This window comes from Tauraco erythrolophus, chromosome 6, assembly GCF_009769465.1.
Source record: "Tauraco erythrolophus isolate bTauEry1 chromosome 6, bTauEry1.pri, whole genome shotgun sequence".
NCBI lineage: Eukaryota > Metazoa > Chordata > Aves > Musophagiformes > Musophagidae > Tauraco > Tauraco erythrolophus.
In genome coordinates, this window is record NC_141470.1 from 12,165,806 (window position 1) to 12,180,389 (window position 14,584).

Sequence of the window (14,584 nt, forward strand, 5' to 3'; positions counted from 1 at the left end):
AAATACTTTGGAAAAACAGCAATTGTATCTTCATTTGCACTTGTGTATCAAAAAATTAAGTAAACTGCTGAAAGTAATACAGGTAAGATGCATTTCCATGGCATTAACAACAAGTATGTTTGGCTTCGCGCATCCAAACCTTCTGGCTATGTAGAACAGCAATAATTTAAATTTTTAAACTATTGTGGAGGCTTTAAATGTCAATGAAATAAATGACTTGTTGGTGATGATTAGAACAAAAAAAAAACCCCTTACTTCAGCACTGTAGCAATAAACACAAAGCGCTCACTTTGGCTAAGGGTTGATGTTTTGTACTATGCGGGTATTCCACGCATGTGACTTAACTCCATTGGGAACTATATACAATTTATTTGAGGAATGACTTGTTTTCCCCTCGTTTTTTAAAGGCTTAGGGGCTTTTCCAGCCCCCCCCAAACGCTCCCGAGGGCTTCGAGCGGGTCAGCCGGTACCCCCCGCCCCTGACGGGGAACTCGTCAGGCGAAGGCGCTGCCGCCGGTCACCCAAAGGCCGCCCCGGGGACGCCGCCGCGTTCCCCGCACGCCCGCCGGGCCGCGGCGGCTCGGGGAGAGGCGGGGCCCCGCGGCAGCCCGCCCCCGCCCCGCCTCTTCCTCCCCGGCCCGCGGCGCGGCGGGAAGGGCGAGGGGCCGCCGGCCCCATGGAGCCCGTGCTCTTCGCGTGGGTGAGTGGGCGCTCGGCGCGGCGGGCCGGGGGGAGCTGCGCGCCCCGCGGTTGCGAGATGGCGGCTCTGCCCGCGCGCGGCGCGGCCCTCGGGGAGCGGCGGGAGGGACGCGGTGCCCCGCTCCGTGAGCTGCCGCGGGGCTCGGGGAGCCGGGGCCGTGTGCCCTGCTGCCAGCCCTTCCTCGGGGACGGGTGGGCCGAGGTTCCACCCTCCCCGAAAAACAAAAGAAGTGAAGTGGTGGCGGGTCGCCCTCATCGCGGTTCGTCGTCCCTTTGCCGCTCCGCGAGGGAGCCGGGAAGCTGAATGTTCGGGGTCCCGCCGCGGCTGAGGGGTGTCTCGGCCCGTGCCCTGCGGGGCCGGGGCCGGGGCGTGGGTCACCTCGGCGCACGGGGAGGTGTCGGCCCCGCCGCCGGCGTGGAACGGGCGGAGGGACGGGCGGAGGCTCCTTTCCCTTTAAACGCGTGGCCTGGGGTGAAACCCTGAGCTCTTGGGAAGAAATCAGACTTTTTTTTTCTTTTTGCGTGTGGTTCGGCAGAGCCGCGGTTTCACCCGATGAGCAAAGGGAGTCTGAGAGCCACGAAACGGGTCTCCGTTCTCCTGGCTAGCTCGTTTTCCGTGCGCTGGTCACGTTCGCCATAACCTGCCAGCCCGGGAAGGGCAGCCGGGATGGGTGCGTTAGGGTTAGGGTGGCACCTGTGCTCTTTCTGCACCGTATCTCAGCTCGCCTTTTCTCGAAGACTTGAAAATTCATGGCGAGTTACAGGCTAAAATGGGAGCTCGCGACAAGCCTTCTAAAAAGAATTACGTCTGCTGAGTAGTAACACGCTCTAAAACTGTCCGCCAGTGGTAGTGACTGCGAGACAACAACTTGCTCTGCCTGTTGAGCTCGAATCCTGGTGTCTCGTCCACCTGTCAGCTATGGACCGAGGCGAGCAGCCTGATGCTTTTTGTCTGGAATGCTGTTGTTTCTGTACGTACAAAATGTTTGTTGCTAAACGTGTCCTTTTAGGATACACGAGGTGCTGCATCTCGGGGACAGAGTGGGAAGCAAATAGAGAGCAGATAGGCAGAGGAAGCACAGGTGAAATAGGCAAGGTCCCACCTGGGGATCACCAGCTGGGGGCAAGGTGGGTGTCGAGTGTTGCTGTCACTGCAGTGTGTGGGCTAGGAAAGTTACTGAATTCATCTCTGTGAATGAAGGTTGCTGTTCAAACCGTTAGACAACAGAGCTTAAATTGGCTAAGAAATTCCCTGACATGTTACCAGTGCTTGCTTTCTATGATTGATTTAGTGGCTGTAATTTTATACTTATAAATTTGTGATAATTATAACGGGTATATTTTCATTTTCACTACTTTCATAGACTTGTAGAATCATAGAATGGTTTGGGTTGGAAAGGACCTTAAAGATCACCTAGTTCCAGCCCCCTTGCCATGGGCAGGGATGCCTTCCCCTAGATCAGGTTGCTCAAAGCCTCATCCAACCCGGCCTTGAACACCTCCAGGGATGAGGCATCCACAACTCTGCTGGGCAACCTGTTTAAGTTAAAAGACTTGGTTAACGAGGGATAGGTGTTTCTACTTTACTTGTTTAGGTTCCAAAACAAGGTAGCATGTATTTCAGATCTTGTTTTGGAGGTGGAGTGCCAGAAAGCATTGGTATGAATAAGATCTTGGTGATGAGTGGGAATCATTAACATTAAAATTAAACAGGTGGTAATCATCCTGGTAATGAGGCTTTCCTCCTTAGTAACTGTTAGCCTGCAGTTAAAGTCTTACCAGCATATATTCCAGTATGTTTCTTAAAATACTGGGGTTGCAAGGGCAGTCTGAATGACAACAAGTTTAGGACAATCCTGGTCTGTAATTCTGGGAGTTCTGTGTGACAGTGGTAAGAGTGAAGATGGCCATTTTGGGGGATTTTCAGGAGCAAATACTGTCAGGTTAACCCATGGTCTGTCCCTGATAAGCTTGTTCGCTCTTAGGAGCAGATGTGTACCTGGTTTTGTTAAATTTTTAAAAATGTGTTATTTTTCTGTGTGTATTTGAAGGGTGCTAACAGCTATGGACAACTTGGCCTTGGTCATAAAGAGGATGTGCTGGTACCTCAGTCACTGAAAGATGTTTCCTGCAAATGTCAAGACATTATAAACATTACTGGAGGAGGGGGACATTCTGCAGTTATCACTGGTAAAAACATTGCACTTCCAAGGAGTGTATGACTTCTAAACATATTTTGTGTGTGTTTTTTTTTTTTTGTCTGTGTCCCTGTTGATTTGGTGCTACCACCTATCTGTGGCTTCTGTTTCTAAGCAAATACAATTCTTAGTTGCAAAACAGGTTCCTTACTTGCCAATTAACTCAATATTTTGGGAAACTGGGGAAATTCCTGTTTTGCTTATCTTGTGTGGTTACTTTATGGATATGTGAGGACTGTTTCTTAACCTGTTTCATATAACAGCTTTTCATAAAGAACAGCCAGTTTTTGTGTATTGAAGATCAGGGTTTGGGAGGTTATTCATTCTTGAGAAGTTTTAAAGTAAGGAGCAGAAGATAGCATCTCGTTTTTGAAAGGTTCTGCTGTATGCCATAGCTAATTATGGGAAAGAAGGGATACAGACAGATGTGAATGTGATAAAAAAGTTCATCTTAGTGAGAGGTGCCTGTCTTACTGTATGGATTGTCTCCCTTGACAAACCCAGCTCTCCATAGCTGTACGTATTCAGAGATGTTTCTGATGTATCAGAAATAACTGCTTCCTTTTTCTTGATAGCGGTGCCTAAAATGACACACAGTCACTGTCCTTACTTGTCACAGGATCTCATGGATATATGCTTGTCTTTGTGAAATGGAACATGATTGTTTGTTTTGTTTTTTCTTCCAGATGCAGGAGAACTCTTTGTGTGTGGCCATAACAAAGATGGACAGTTGGGATTGAATCACACAGAGGATGTACTGCGTTTTACCTTGTGCACTGCCCTGTCTGGCTTTTGTGTAACACAAGTCGCGTGTGGCTGGGATTTTACCATCATATTAGCAGGTAAATCTGTCTCTCGAAGAGCTGAAGAAATATCTTGATGTAGAGAACATGCTGAAAGTTCCACATTGTTTTTGCTTGTGTGATGCACAGGCACTCACAGATTTTAGGCTAGTTGCCTTGCAAACTAAATTATTCTGTGTTCCATGTGTCCTCGTGAACTTCAGAGCTTTACTGAACATGGTGTGTAAGACCAGAAGCGTACGGCCTCAGGGGCTTTGAATGGGACGTGTTCAGTCCTTTTTTGAGCTACTTGACTGTGACATATTGCTTGTTAGAATGTTGCAGTTCTTTGCTTTTGCTCCTGTATTTACTGATGGAGCTCTAACACTTCATTTTGCAGGATCTGGCCTAGTTCTGTCCTGTGGGTCTAACTCTTTCGGACAATTAGGAGTTCCTCAAATTTCAGGTCCGTGCTTGGTTCCACAAAAGATTGAGGTAAAGATTTAAAAGGAATTGTGCTTTAGGGCTCGGTAATTTATATTGCTTCCATCACCTTCTAAGATTGTCTGACCTTAGTGGGCTTTAAGCCAGACTCTTCAACTATTTTTTTATAGAACCGATCTGTTACAGTAAACTCACAAAGTAAAGGACTGAAGATGGTCATTGCCCTGGAAACGAGAAGCTAAGGCTGCTTTTCTTGTGCATGAAGAAGTTCCCCACTTCTAACAGAAAGTTGTCCCTTTCACTAGGGATCGTAATGTTTCGTAATGTATTTTGGTAACATCTGCAGAATGAGTCTGATGCTCAGATGATGTAAAGTGATACTAAAGGTAGTCAGACTGTGCAAATTTACTCCAACTCAACTTTGCCTCAAGTTTGGAAGATACTGGATATGTTTTGCTATGTGAAGGGTATGTGCCTTCACTGTATGTTGTTGGAGGTTTGTGCTTACAGTTCAAAGCAAAGCAAACCAAACCAACAATAATCCACCCCTGAAAAAAGCAAACTGCATGGTGGAGTTCAACAGTTAGCTACGCCAGTTCTTTTGATCTCTTGCTCTTGTGCTTTTTGTGCAGCAGTTCTGTTTTTTTTTTTTAGTGTGTTTATGACTGACAGAGTTTGTTTCCCCAAAATGAGGACTTGTAGTATTATTTCTTTGCTGTAGAAACAGATAAAAATAAGCTTGGTCATTCCCCAAATAATAGTAGTGTGAGAAAGTATGTAGCTGCAGGAAAACTAGACCTGAGAGAATAAACTTTAGTTTTATCACTTTTGAGATTAAAATGATTTTTACTTTTGCATGTAAAGGAACTGACAAGTGCCTTGACTCGCTTCTTATCTAAACTCCAGTATTTACTAAACACTATCAGCTTCCAAGGAAGTAAGATGGGAAATTAGATAGCAATTTCTCTGTTGTCCAGTACCTTCAGTTGTAAATGCTAAAGGCTGGACTCTGACAGAATAGCTCATGTCATTCCTGTAAGTCATGTGGAAGTTTGTGGTGATATTTGTAGGTGAGGCAGTACTCAGTGTGAGTGGGGAGCTCAGAATGGTTCCAAATTAATTGCTTTAAAATGGTTTAACTAGTAGGTACTGAGACTTCCATAACATCAGAAATACTTTCCTGTTGTTGTCTATAAGCCTAACAGTTTGAATAAATTTCTCACAGGAATTCTGATTAATCCCTAATTTACGCTGTAGTTTCTTATTTGGAGAACACTAATAAAGGTCTTTTCCATCCACACAACTTCTCCTGTCTAATGAGAGCAATAACTTCAGAGCAGGGAGGATTCTCAGACAAGAAATTTAGTCTCATGGCTCGTGTCAGATACTCCTTTGTTGCTTTTTTAATGGAGGAGGAGGACAGCTGATCCCCTAGATAACCCCTAGCAAATAGGGGGTTAACTCACTTGATGTTTCTGAATCCTTGATTTTTCCTGGGAGCATCATTCCAGTATGGTGCCTTGAAAATGGTAGTATTGACAGTGCTAATCTGAATCTGTCTCCTCCCTGACCACGTAGACCATTCATTCATCTGGAGTGTTTTCTCTTTTTGTTTGTATCCTGTTAAATGCTTGGGCCTGATGCCATCTGTTTTAAATAATGTTACATCTGTGAGAAGAATAATAAGTTTGCACAAAGTACTTCAATCCTGGCACTTCTCCACTTCTGAGTACTCTGCAAATTTAACTCACTGATTTTATGCACACGTGACTTGGTGTAGTCTTGTTTTGCAAGATCCTATTAGGCAACCTTCAGTGGTGTAGGTGATACTGTCAGTAGTATTGTTCGTGATTGCAGGACTTGGTAGGACTTGAACAGCTTGATGGATCTTATAGTGGCTTGTCACTGGTATTTGCTCTGGAGGTTTTGATGTAATTCTTGAGGAACGCTGAGTTAAAAATTGAGAAATAAACATGTTTATATCACCAAGATTCCTTCTTTCATGTGACGATTTTGACTGTGTTTTTTTTTTTTTTGCCACAAAGCTGTACATCCAGTTGCTTTGCTTGACTTTTTTTTTTTTTTTTTTTTTGGAAGGTGTTCCTACTAATTTTTATTGGCCAAAATTTCCTTCTTTTGTGATACAACACGTTGATATGCATTGTGACATGCAGGCTGGAATTGCAAGAACCGTTTTCATAGTGTTCCACTTCTATTTTGCTTTTAGAGGCACTAAATGTGAAAAGCAATTAATTGATATTTTTCTTTTATTTGCTTAGTCTCTCAAAGAGAAGGTGGTGGATATTGCTGCAGGACTGAGGCATGCTCTTGCTGCTACAGGTAAATATGTCATAATTTTTATATCACTTCAGTAACAAATGAAATGAAATTTTAATGGCTTGAAGGGGGAGAGGGAGGAAAAGAAGATGAAATTTATTTTAGCTTCTATTTATTTTAAATATCACAGAGAAAATACTCCTGGAAGTCTTATACTAAGATTTTGGTACAAATTAGTGTGAATAATAAACATGCTAGAAACATCATCCTGGAAATTTGTGGTGAAGAACTGTTCTCCAAGAACTCAAAGTGAGAGTTTATTAACAATTTAATTTTCTGATGGATGCAAAACTTACTGATTTCTTTTTTCCTGTACTGAAACAAAATATAAAAGGAGGCTTTTTCTGGAAAAAAATATTTCTGATCAATCAAAAGATCTTCTAGTATTTCAAATTAATTACAATATGCAAGAGAATGGATTTAGGTTTGTGTGAGATGTTTCAAAATGGAATTGCACATGAAATGTGGCTTTTTAATGATGTTATTGAAATTGGCACCTGGAAAAATCATAAGAATGAAACTTCTTTTATTGTGGGGAAAGGGAAAGGGTCTACTCAGAGTTCATTTCACTCACACACTTTCGAAAACCTGATCCTCTGACTCTCCCACTATTTGCTGTGTGTATACTTGGGAGGGTTGTAACGTCTAAATAGTTCTTCTGCTGTTCTTGGAGACTTGGAATTTGTTCATGAAATAACCGTAGAAATCAAAGCCTTCCAGTTGGCATGATTGTGGTAAACTTGAGGAAGAACAAACTATACATGCTCTTTTATTTGGCTTAGTTTTGCATGAACTTTAGTATGGGTTCCAGGTAGTGGAGTCTAGCTGAAGATGCAAAGGATATGCTCTGAAGAAGAGTGAGTTGCTTGTATGAATGCTGGGAATTAAGCTTCCCTGAGCTCTACACTCAGTGAACATCTTCATTCAGAGCTACGTCAAGCCTCTCTGAAAGCTCCTGAGGAGAAGACAAGTGACTTGACTCCCTCGGTGTGCTGAACTGCATGAACAAATTAGCATGAAGAGAAAGAAAGGGCAGAGAAAGTGCAATGAACTTATAGTAATAAATAAATTATATCTATTCCTGAGGCACTACAGCTGTGGGACTTCTGTTTCTGAGTCCTCAGTGACATCCTAATATAGGCCTCAGAGCTGAGACAGATTGCTTAGTATATTAGTTTTCTTTCCTGTATAACAAGACTACAACTACTTGTTGCTTGGTGACTTCACCAGGGTTATCCATATGTTTTTGGCATAAAGGTCTTTTAAAGTGCCATTTGAATCAGTGAAAATGAAGTGAATGTACCTTTAAAACTAGTTAATGAGCTACTTGATTTTTGTTGATGGTTGATGTGTTTTAATCTCCTCTATCTGTGTTTACTCTGGAAAGAGAGCGGTTCGGTGCTTCAGTGGGGAACTGGCATGGCATCTCGGGCAAAACGTACAAACCAAGGGAAAACCCTCCCCCTGTTCTTGACAGCAAAGGAGCCCTGTGAAGTAACAGGTAATCCAGGAATCTGATTCCTTTGTAAAGGTGAATAGAGCAGAAATATTTGGAGTGATATGTAGCATCCTTTTATTATAAAGCCACTTGGTATTATGAACATGTAGTGGAGTATCCGAAGGATAGAATGGGTGTACAAGGTCATAATCTATGGGGGGAAAATGATAGTGAGTCTTGCAATGTCTATGGCTCAAAAAAAGGCTTCTGTTATAAAATTCATCATCATCCCGTTAAACTTGTGTGCATGTCTATGCCTGAAATGATACCTGCTGTACAAAGTTTATGAGACTAATTTTTCTCCAGGCCTGGAAGAGGTAAAGGTGAAGACAGTTGCTGCAAGCTCCTATCATTCGGTGTCGCTCACAGGTAGGCCTTATGTACAGGAGTGAAAGTCCTTGTCTCAGCCTATAAAGGTTTTTGTGCTTTGGAAGCGTTTGTCAATTTTGGTTAGGCTGGTAGAATTTGATCTGGCCTAGTTAGTGCTGGTTAATTTTTTTGTAGTAGTTTTGAATTCTGAGAACTTTCCTTTTTTAAAAGCTGGATTCATGTTTTGAATTCTCTGAATTCTGTATGTTTTTTCTTGACTTAGCCCTTCTGTGTAAGTAAGGGTCTGTGTTCTTTACCTAACGGTTAGAAACTCTGAAAGATTTGTGGAAGCACATGGTTGGGTAAGTCTCGAGCTGCAGCACGGTGCCCCATTGGGTAACTCTGGATGGGTGAGCGATGGAACCAGTGCAACTCTTTGTCCATGGAGAAAGGGGTATGTTAGGTGGTTGTCCCAAGAAAGACTGCTGTGGCCATCCTGCTTCTGCCCCATGAGCTAATGCCTCCGCATGGGGCTGTGCTGTGCAGGGGTGTGAGATGGGCTGGAGCTATCTCAGACGGCTCCAATACAACAGTGTGCAGGTGTGTGAGGTAATGTAAGAGCACAAAGCTTCTTTAAAGCAGTAGGAAGTTGCTTTAATTACTTAGGCACTTCCATAATGTCTGCTGTTTGTTCTTTGATCTTTAGTCAGTGCTCCCATGCTGGAGTATTATGTATCCAGTAATGAAAGTTTAATAAAGATTTTTTTTTTTTTTTTTTGGCAGACTGAGAGAACGGGAAACAAAATAGCTTTTCATGCTGTAATCTAACAGTTTCAAAGTGTGGAAAATATATTGAACCTTATTAAGACAAGTCTTTGCCAAACTTTACAGGAACAAGTTCTTAGCAAATATGCAGCCATCTGCTGCTCCTGTCATCATTAAAGGAGCACAGGAGTATTTGCTTATGCAGATCCACAGAGATTTAGTTGTATGGGGAGATCCTCCAAGATGTAAAGTGTATTGAATTCTGAGATGCAAAGTGTATGTGCTATTAGTGAAGAAGAAATGTAAGGACAAATAAAATCTACTTTAGCTAATTAGCACTCTAAATAGAGAGTGAACAGATTATTCTTTCCTTCTTTTACTTTTTATTTGAGAGAGCAGTTTATTTGGTAGCAGGGGGACCAAGATTAACAAAGTGCCAAAGATTTTTAATAATGTGATGCTATTGCTGCCCTTCATCCTACAAGATGCTTGTTATTACTTAAAATACTTTGTATTTTAAAGATACTTGATATAGTAAAGACACTATTTCAAGGTGTAGTGTTTAAATGGAGATTTTTTTTTTCTAGGAATCTCTCACACTGTGATGCAATTTTCTTTGGCTCCGTTTCATGAGCCACCTGCTGGTAGGATATCAAACACCTCCAATCAGGCAGGTTTTTGACACAACTGTTTAAGTGGTTTGTTGGGCACATGAACGGCAGCCCTTTTAAAAAAAGAGTGGTAGTCTACCTGTATCCAAACCGGTCTGAACCTTCCAGTGGTGGGAATGTGATCCTACGACTTAGTGTAAAAGTTTTTGTTAAAACCTACTCAAGAAATGAGATGAGGGTTGAGCATATGACTTTTCCCAGGATATAGCAAATGCTCTCTTCTGGAGAAGAAAAGGAGGTGACAGACACAGTGTGTGTTAGTTGTGGAAACATGAATGACCAAAATGTTCTTCTTTGTTGAAAAAAGCTATTTCCATCACCTTTTATTTTTTTTTCCTCTCTGCAGGAGATGCATATTATGCTTCACTCTGGAAAGGACTTTATCAATTTTAGTGGGGAATTTGAATGAAACAGTTCCTTGATTTGTTTTTCCTTTTCATTTCAGTTGTATTGTTTTAATGAGGAATGTGGGAAGTCCTGCAGATGACAATAATGTGTGACTTGACAAGTACTGGCTTCCCCCTCCTCCCCGCCCCCTCCTTATCTCTTGTTTTTCACCAGCAGTAGTATAGTGGAATTCTCCTGGCTCATTCTTTCTGCTACTGTTACCAAACTGAGATCACTAAATATGTTTTAGCCTAAGTCCTACTTTTTCTTTTCCCCTCTGAAAGATTTACTTCTGTCAGGCTGCGTGTAAAGTGTTCAGTGCTGAGCTGAGACTTCCAGAAGCCTTGAGTGTTGCGTTAATGTGCTCTGAGCAATTCCATGCTGGAAATGATATGGCTTCCAATCTTTCTGGGCCCGTGATCATGGACTTTGTGTGCAAGATTTATTTCTTACACTTGCAGCTTGTACAGGGTGGCAGAGGACGTCAGGAGGCCTGATGCAGCTCATGTTTTGTTAAGTGTTTCTTGTGGATTATATTTTTTTAACGTGGAGCCCTCGAACCTGGGCAGAATGATTTTGTGCTGGAAAGATGGAACTAATGATGTCTCGTATCTGCAGAAGAACTTACCTGAACAGTCATCTTGTTGCTGTCAATTGGTTGTTAGGCTGTGAGCAACTCCAGCTCGCACTGGTGAAACACATGAAGCAATGTGGATGTTTCTGTAAATATAATTATCCCTGTGGGTGGAATCCTGGAGTGTGCGCTTGCACAATGCTTGTTCTAGAAAAGGGGTGGGGAAGACAAGTAATTACATACAGAAGTCTCTCACTAGTTGTCTAGCATTGTTTTGAGGCATGATAATATTTTAATTTTGCCTTGTGATGGATGGTCCCTGCTTTAGCTGTATGTTCATAGCTATGTGTCCAATTCCTTTAGGAAGTGGCTGTGCAAGGTGAGACAAGGAGCAGTAGACTGCCCCTGCTTCAGGGGGTTTACTGAGTTTGCTTAAGCTGAAGAAGGCAGGAGACTTATGAGCAGCGCTAGGAGCCTGTAGCTCTTGTAGGGAGGCTGAGAGACTGTAATGCAGAGCAGGAGCAGCCAGCCAGGTTTTGAAGAGTCCCAGGTACTGGACGGGAGTTAAATTGTTTGCTGCAATTCAGAAAGTTAGTTACTGGACTGAATCAAAGCTTTGGGGTGTAGGTAAAAGCTAGCTTGCCAGAACAGACTAGACTGAGAGGGACTGTTCAGTGAGTGTCCCCAAGACACCTTGATTTTTTTTTTTTTTTTTTTCTCAGAGAAGTTGACTGCTGTGGTTAGTTTTCTAATAAAAATTAACCTTTGCTATAAACATCTTTCAGTCTTCTTTGAGAGGCTCACAGTAGAGATGAGGTCTAGGCAATTTGACCTGAAACCTCTGTTTGTTTCAGGGAGTCAGTGTAGCCCTCAGAAAACAGGCTGTCTTGTTGAGGCCCTTGCAAATATTTCTGAGATCCTAGTTACAGTGTATGTGCATGTGGTAAAGAATAGTAGGAAAAAGTGTACAGTGAAACACAAATGGAGTGAAACATTGTTCTTTCCTCAGCCTCACTCCGTTGAGACACAGTCTGTATCTAGTGGTGTTCTATGTATATCACTTTCAACAAATTTTGCTTCTCTGTCTACTGCAGATGAAGGACACCTGTATGTCTGGGGTTGCAACAAACACGGGCAGCTTGTGAGCAAAGATATCTTTCTGGTTGAGCCCAAGAGGATTGAAGCTCAGTTTTTCTCACGTGAAAAGATTGGAGCAGTTTGGAGTGGCTGGACCCACTTGGTGGCGCAGACAGGTAGGATATCTGGAAAGCAGCAACATATGGCACCAAAATAGTAGAACCTTTATTGCATGCAGTGTTCATTCTCATTGATACTGGTTTGATGCAGAGTTCTGCAGTTTCACCTGAGCAGTCATTGTCTCTTGAAAATGATGAGGACAGACATCCTTTGGCTTCTATCCCTGGAGTATTGTTGCACTTATAGGTTGGAGGGCTTAGCATCTTCATAAATGCAGTAGCACTTGCATGCACGCACTAGAAGGATGCAGCTTCTCTGTATCATCAGGTTACTGGTATACCAGGATATATATGAGCTTCTAAAGATCGTTCTGCTGGGTGAGTTATGACATCTTCTTTGGAGAGAAAAGAGTTTGGTGGAAAACTTGCTTCAGAAAATAGGTAGGAAAATATGGCTGCAGCTTCCAAGATACGTGACTGTATTTGGCAGGAAGATATGGGCGAAACTCTCATTCAAGGTACAGGAATTAGGGAGGGAGGGAACGTAATCCTGAGCAAGTGTCTGTCCAAAAGGCATGGGGACATGGATATGTACCATTCCCAGGTTACCTGAGTGTTAGCTGAGGATCTTAAGAACAGGCATAGCTGAGAACCCTTTGCTTCTGCCATCCCATTTCAGAAGACATGGTTTCATTGCAGTAAGTGAAATAAATTACATGGCTTCGTAGAACGGTACGAACCTTACTGCACTTCAAGCGTGAGCCTAGCTTTTTGCGCTGCTCTTCTTTAGTAAATAGTTTTAAGGACAAATAAAATCACGTGTTCAGAAGAAAGTCAATAAACTAAAGTAAGCTGGTGCGTGTGTGTGATCAAACTCAGAAAATATTTGGAAAAGCTAGGTAAAAAGAGGCATTGTTATCCCCCGAAGGTGAGATGAAAGATTTAATGTTGAAGCTGTACTTTCCTGGGAACCTTTCCAGTGGGGACAGTGTGAAAGTCTGCCACATGCAGAGGGCTGTAGGGTTAGATTCTTTCCTAGGAAGAGGTGAGAGGAAGGTCATGTAGTAATGACATTCATGTGTAAAAGGATGATTGATCTGATGAAGGTCATGTGAATGCATTTGTATTGTTGCTTTATTGTGAAACAGAAAGGTAGATAACATGGAAAGGTAAGACAGACATCTGGAACTATTTTGTGTTCATGTGTGAACAGTCTGTGCTATTTGCTTCTCTTGTTGCGCGCTGTGTGGTGTGATAGTTCAGACTAACAAGAGGACAAAAGTCTTCCACAGAGCAAACGGAACAGCCAGTCATATTAGCAGGGGTAGCATGTGTGCATTCCTGCTTTTCCCTTGAATGAACTACCGACGGAGGAAATGAAGAGCAGATGAAAGCGTTTTTCCTGGAGTCGTGCTGGAGATGGAAGAGCCTATTGGTCTGTCAGGATACAACCTGTTTGCTAGGAAAACTGCAGAAGGGGCCACGTATATTGTTGATATTTACTGGGTTCTGTAATTATGGGTACTGGTTCAAGGAGTGCTTAGCCTTCAGCATGGGTAGTTTTATTTAAATGGAGTTCTTACATGACCAAAGGTCAGCACCTTCTGCTGAAGTGTTCTATTAAATTGATGCTGTGAATTCTGAAACAGTCACGCAGTAATGTCCCGTGCTCTGTGAGGAAACTGTTTTAATTACTCTATACTGTGGACTCTTGGTGCTAGAATTTGGAGGGATGCGATGCATGATGAGAAAAACAAATTGGTAAAGTGTTCTGTTTCATGGCATTCATTGTTTGACATCAAAGTACATGAGGGAAATGTCATGTAAAAAAATCTACATTACTCTAGCTGCTGTCTTAGCTATTTAAAAGAAATGTTTGAACTCGATTTTTAGAGGATGCTCTGTTGAAAACTTCAGAGCTGTAATCAATGCTACGTGCTGCTTGGAAACTTTTCAGGTGGAGTAGAGGAATTTTATCTCAAAATATATAATTCTTGAATAAAGTGCTTAGTGTCATTCTCACTGGAGTAGAAACAAGATATTAGTCAGAATAACCCAATTTTTAAAAAGATTGTCAACATGGTTTCCCTTGCTTCACTATTTCTTAATAATGCATACCCACTAAGTTAAACTTCCTCAACGTTTTAGTAACTTTAATATTTCACTTATTTGATAATTACCCACGGCCGTTGCAGAAATGAAGTGAATATTTGAGTAGGTGACTTGAAGAAGAAAACAAAAAAGGATGTCGAGTGACTAGCAGGGGTATTTCTTTTTTGTGAATGCTTGAAAGGAATTCAAATAAAAATAGACTGACTTTTTACATCTGCATTAGAAAACTGGCCAGGCGATGCAGTGGCATGAGTTATTGCTGAAATTGAATTTTTTATGTATTTAGAATTTTAAATCTCTTCAAAAGTCAATTGACCTGAACCTGAATCATCCAGAATAAGATTTGGAATGGTCTTTGGCAGCCTCTAGATACCGATCAGAATCTCATGGGATTTTCAAAGGTTGCTCAACTGCTAGACATTGTGTGAGCTAAGCACTTAACTGTTTCTGAAAAATCACTTGTTGCTTGTGACTAAACTTGCAGCTAAGTAACTGAAAAATGCATCTCACTTGAAAGCTTTTCCCTGCATGCAGTTCTTCCTCCCTTATTTTTATCTCCTTCTAGCAAAGGCAGAAATGCTGCTTCAGTTTCCTGGTGCTGACGTCACCTAA

At 42.2% G+C, this 14,584-nt stretch overlaps 1 protein-coding gene across 4 annotated transcripts in view; it reads left to right on the plus strand.

Moving 5' to 3' along the window:
- Positions 1 to 668: 668 nt before the first annotated feature.
- SERGEF (secretion regulating guanine nucleotide exchange factor) overlaps positions 669 to 14,584 on the plus strand; it is a 160,965-nt gene continuing 147,049 nt past the window's right edge. For 2 of the 4 annotated variants that reach the window (XM_086613154.1, XM_086613157.1), the window contains exons 1-9: positions 669 to 700; positions 1,545 to 1,670; positions 2,751 to 2,889; positions 3,584 to 3,739; positions 4,080 to 4,174; positions 6,403 to 6,463; positions 7,848 to 7,961; positions 8,265 to 8,327; positions 11,759 to 11,917. In XM_086613154.1, coding sequence (XP_086469280.1) covers positions 1,641 to 1,670; positions 2,751 to 2,889; positions 3,584 to 3,739; positions 4,080 to 4,174; positions 6,403 to 6,463; positions 7,848 to 7,961; positions 8,265 to 8,327; positions 11,759 to 11,917 — 817 coding nt within the window. In that variant the 5' untranslated portion in view covers positions 669 to 700; positions 1,545 to 1,640. The remainder of the gene's footprint in view (positions 701 to 1,544; positions 1,671 to 2,750; positions 2,890 to 3,583; positions 3,740 to 4,079; positions 4,175 to 6,402; positions 6,464 to 7,847; positions 7,962 to 8,264; positions 8,328 to 11,758; positions 11,918 to 14,584) is intronic. The other 2 variants (XM_086613156.1, XM_086613155.1) reach the window with 2 other exon arrangements.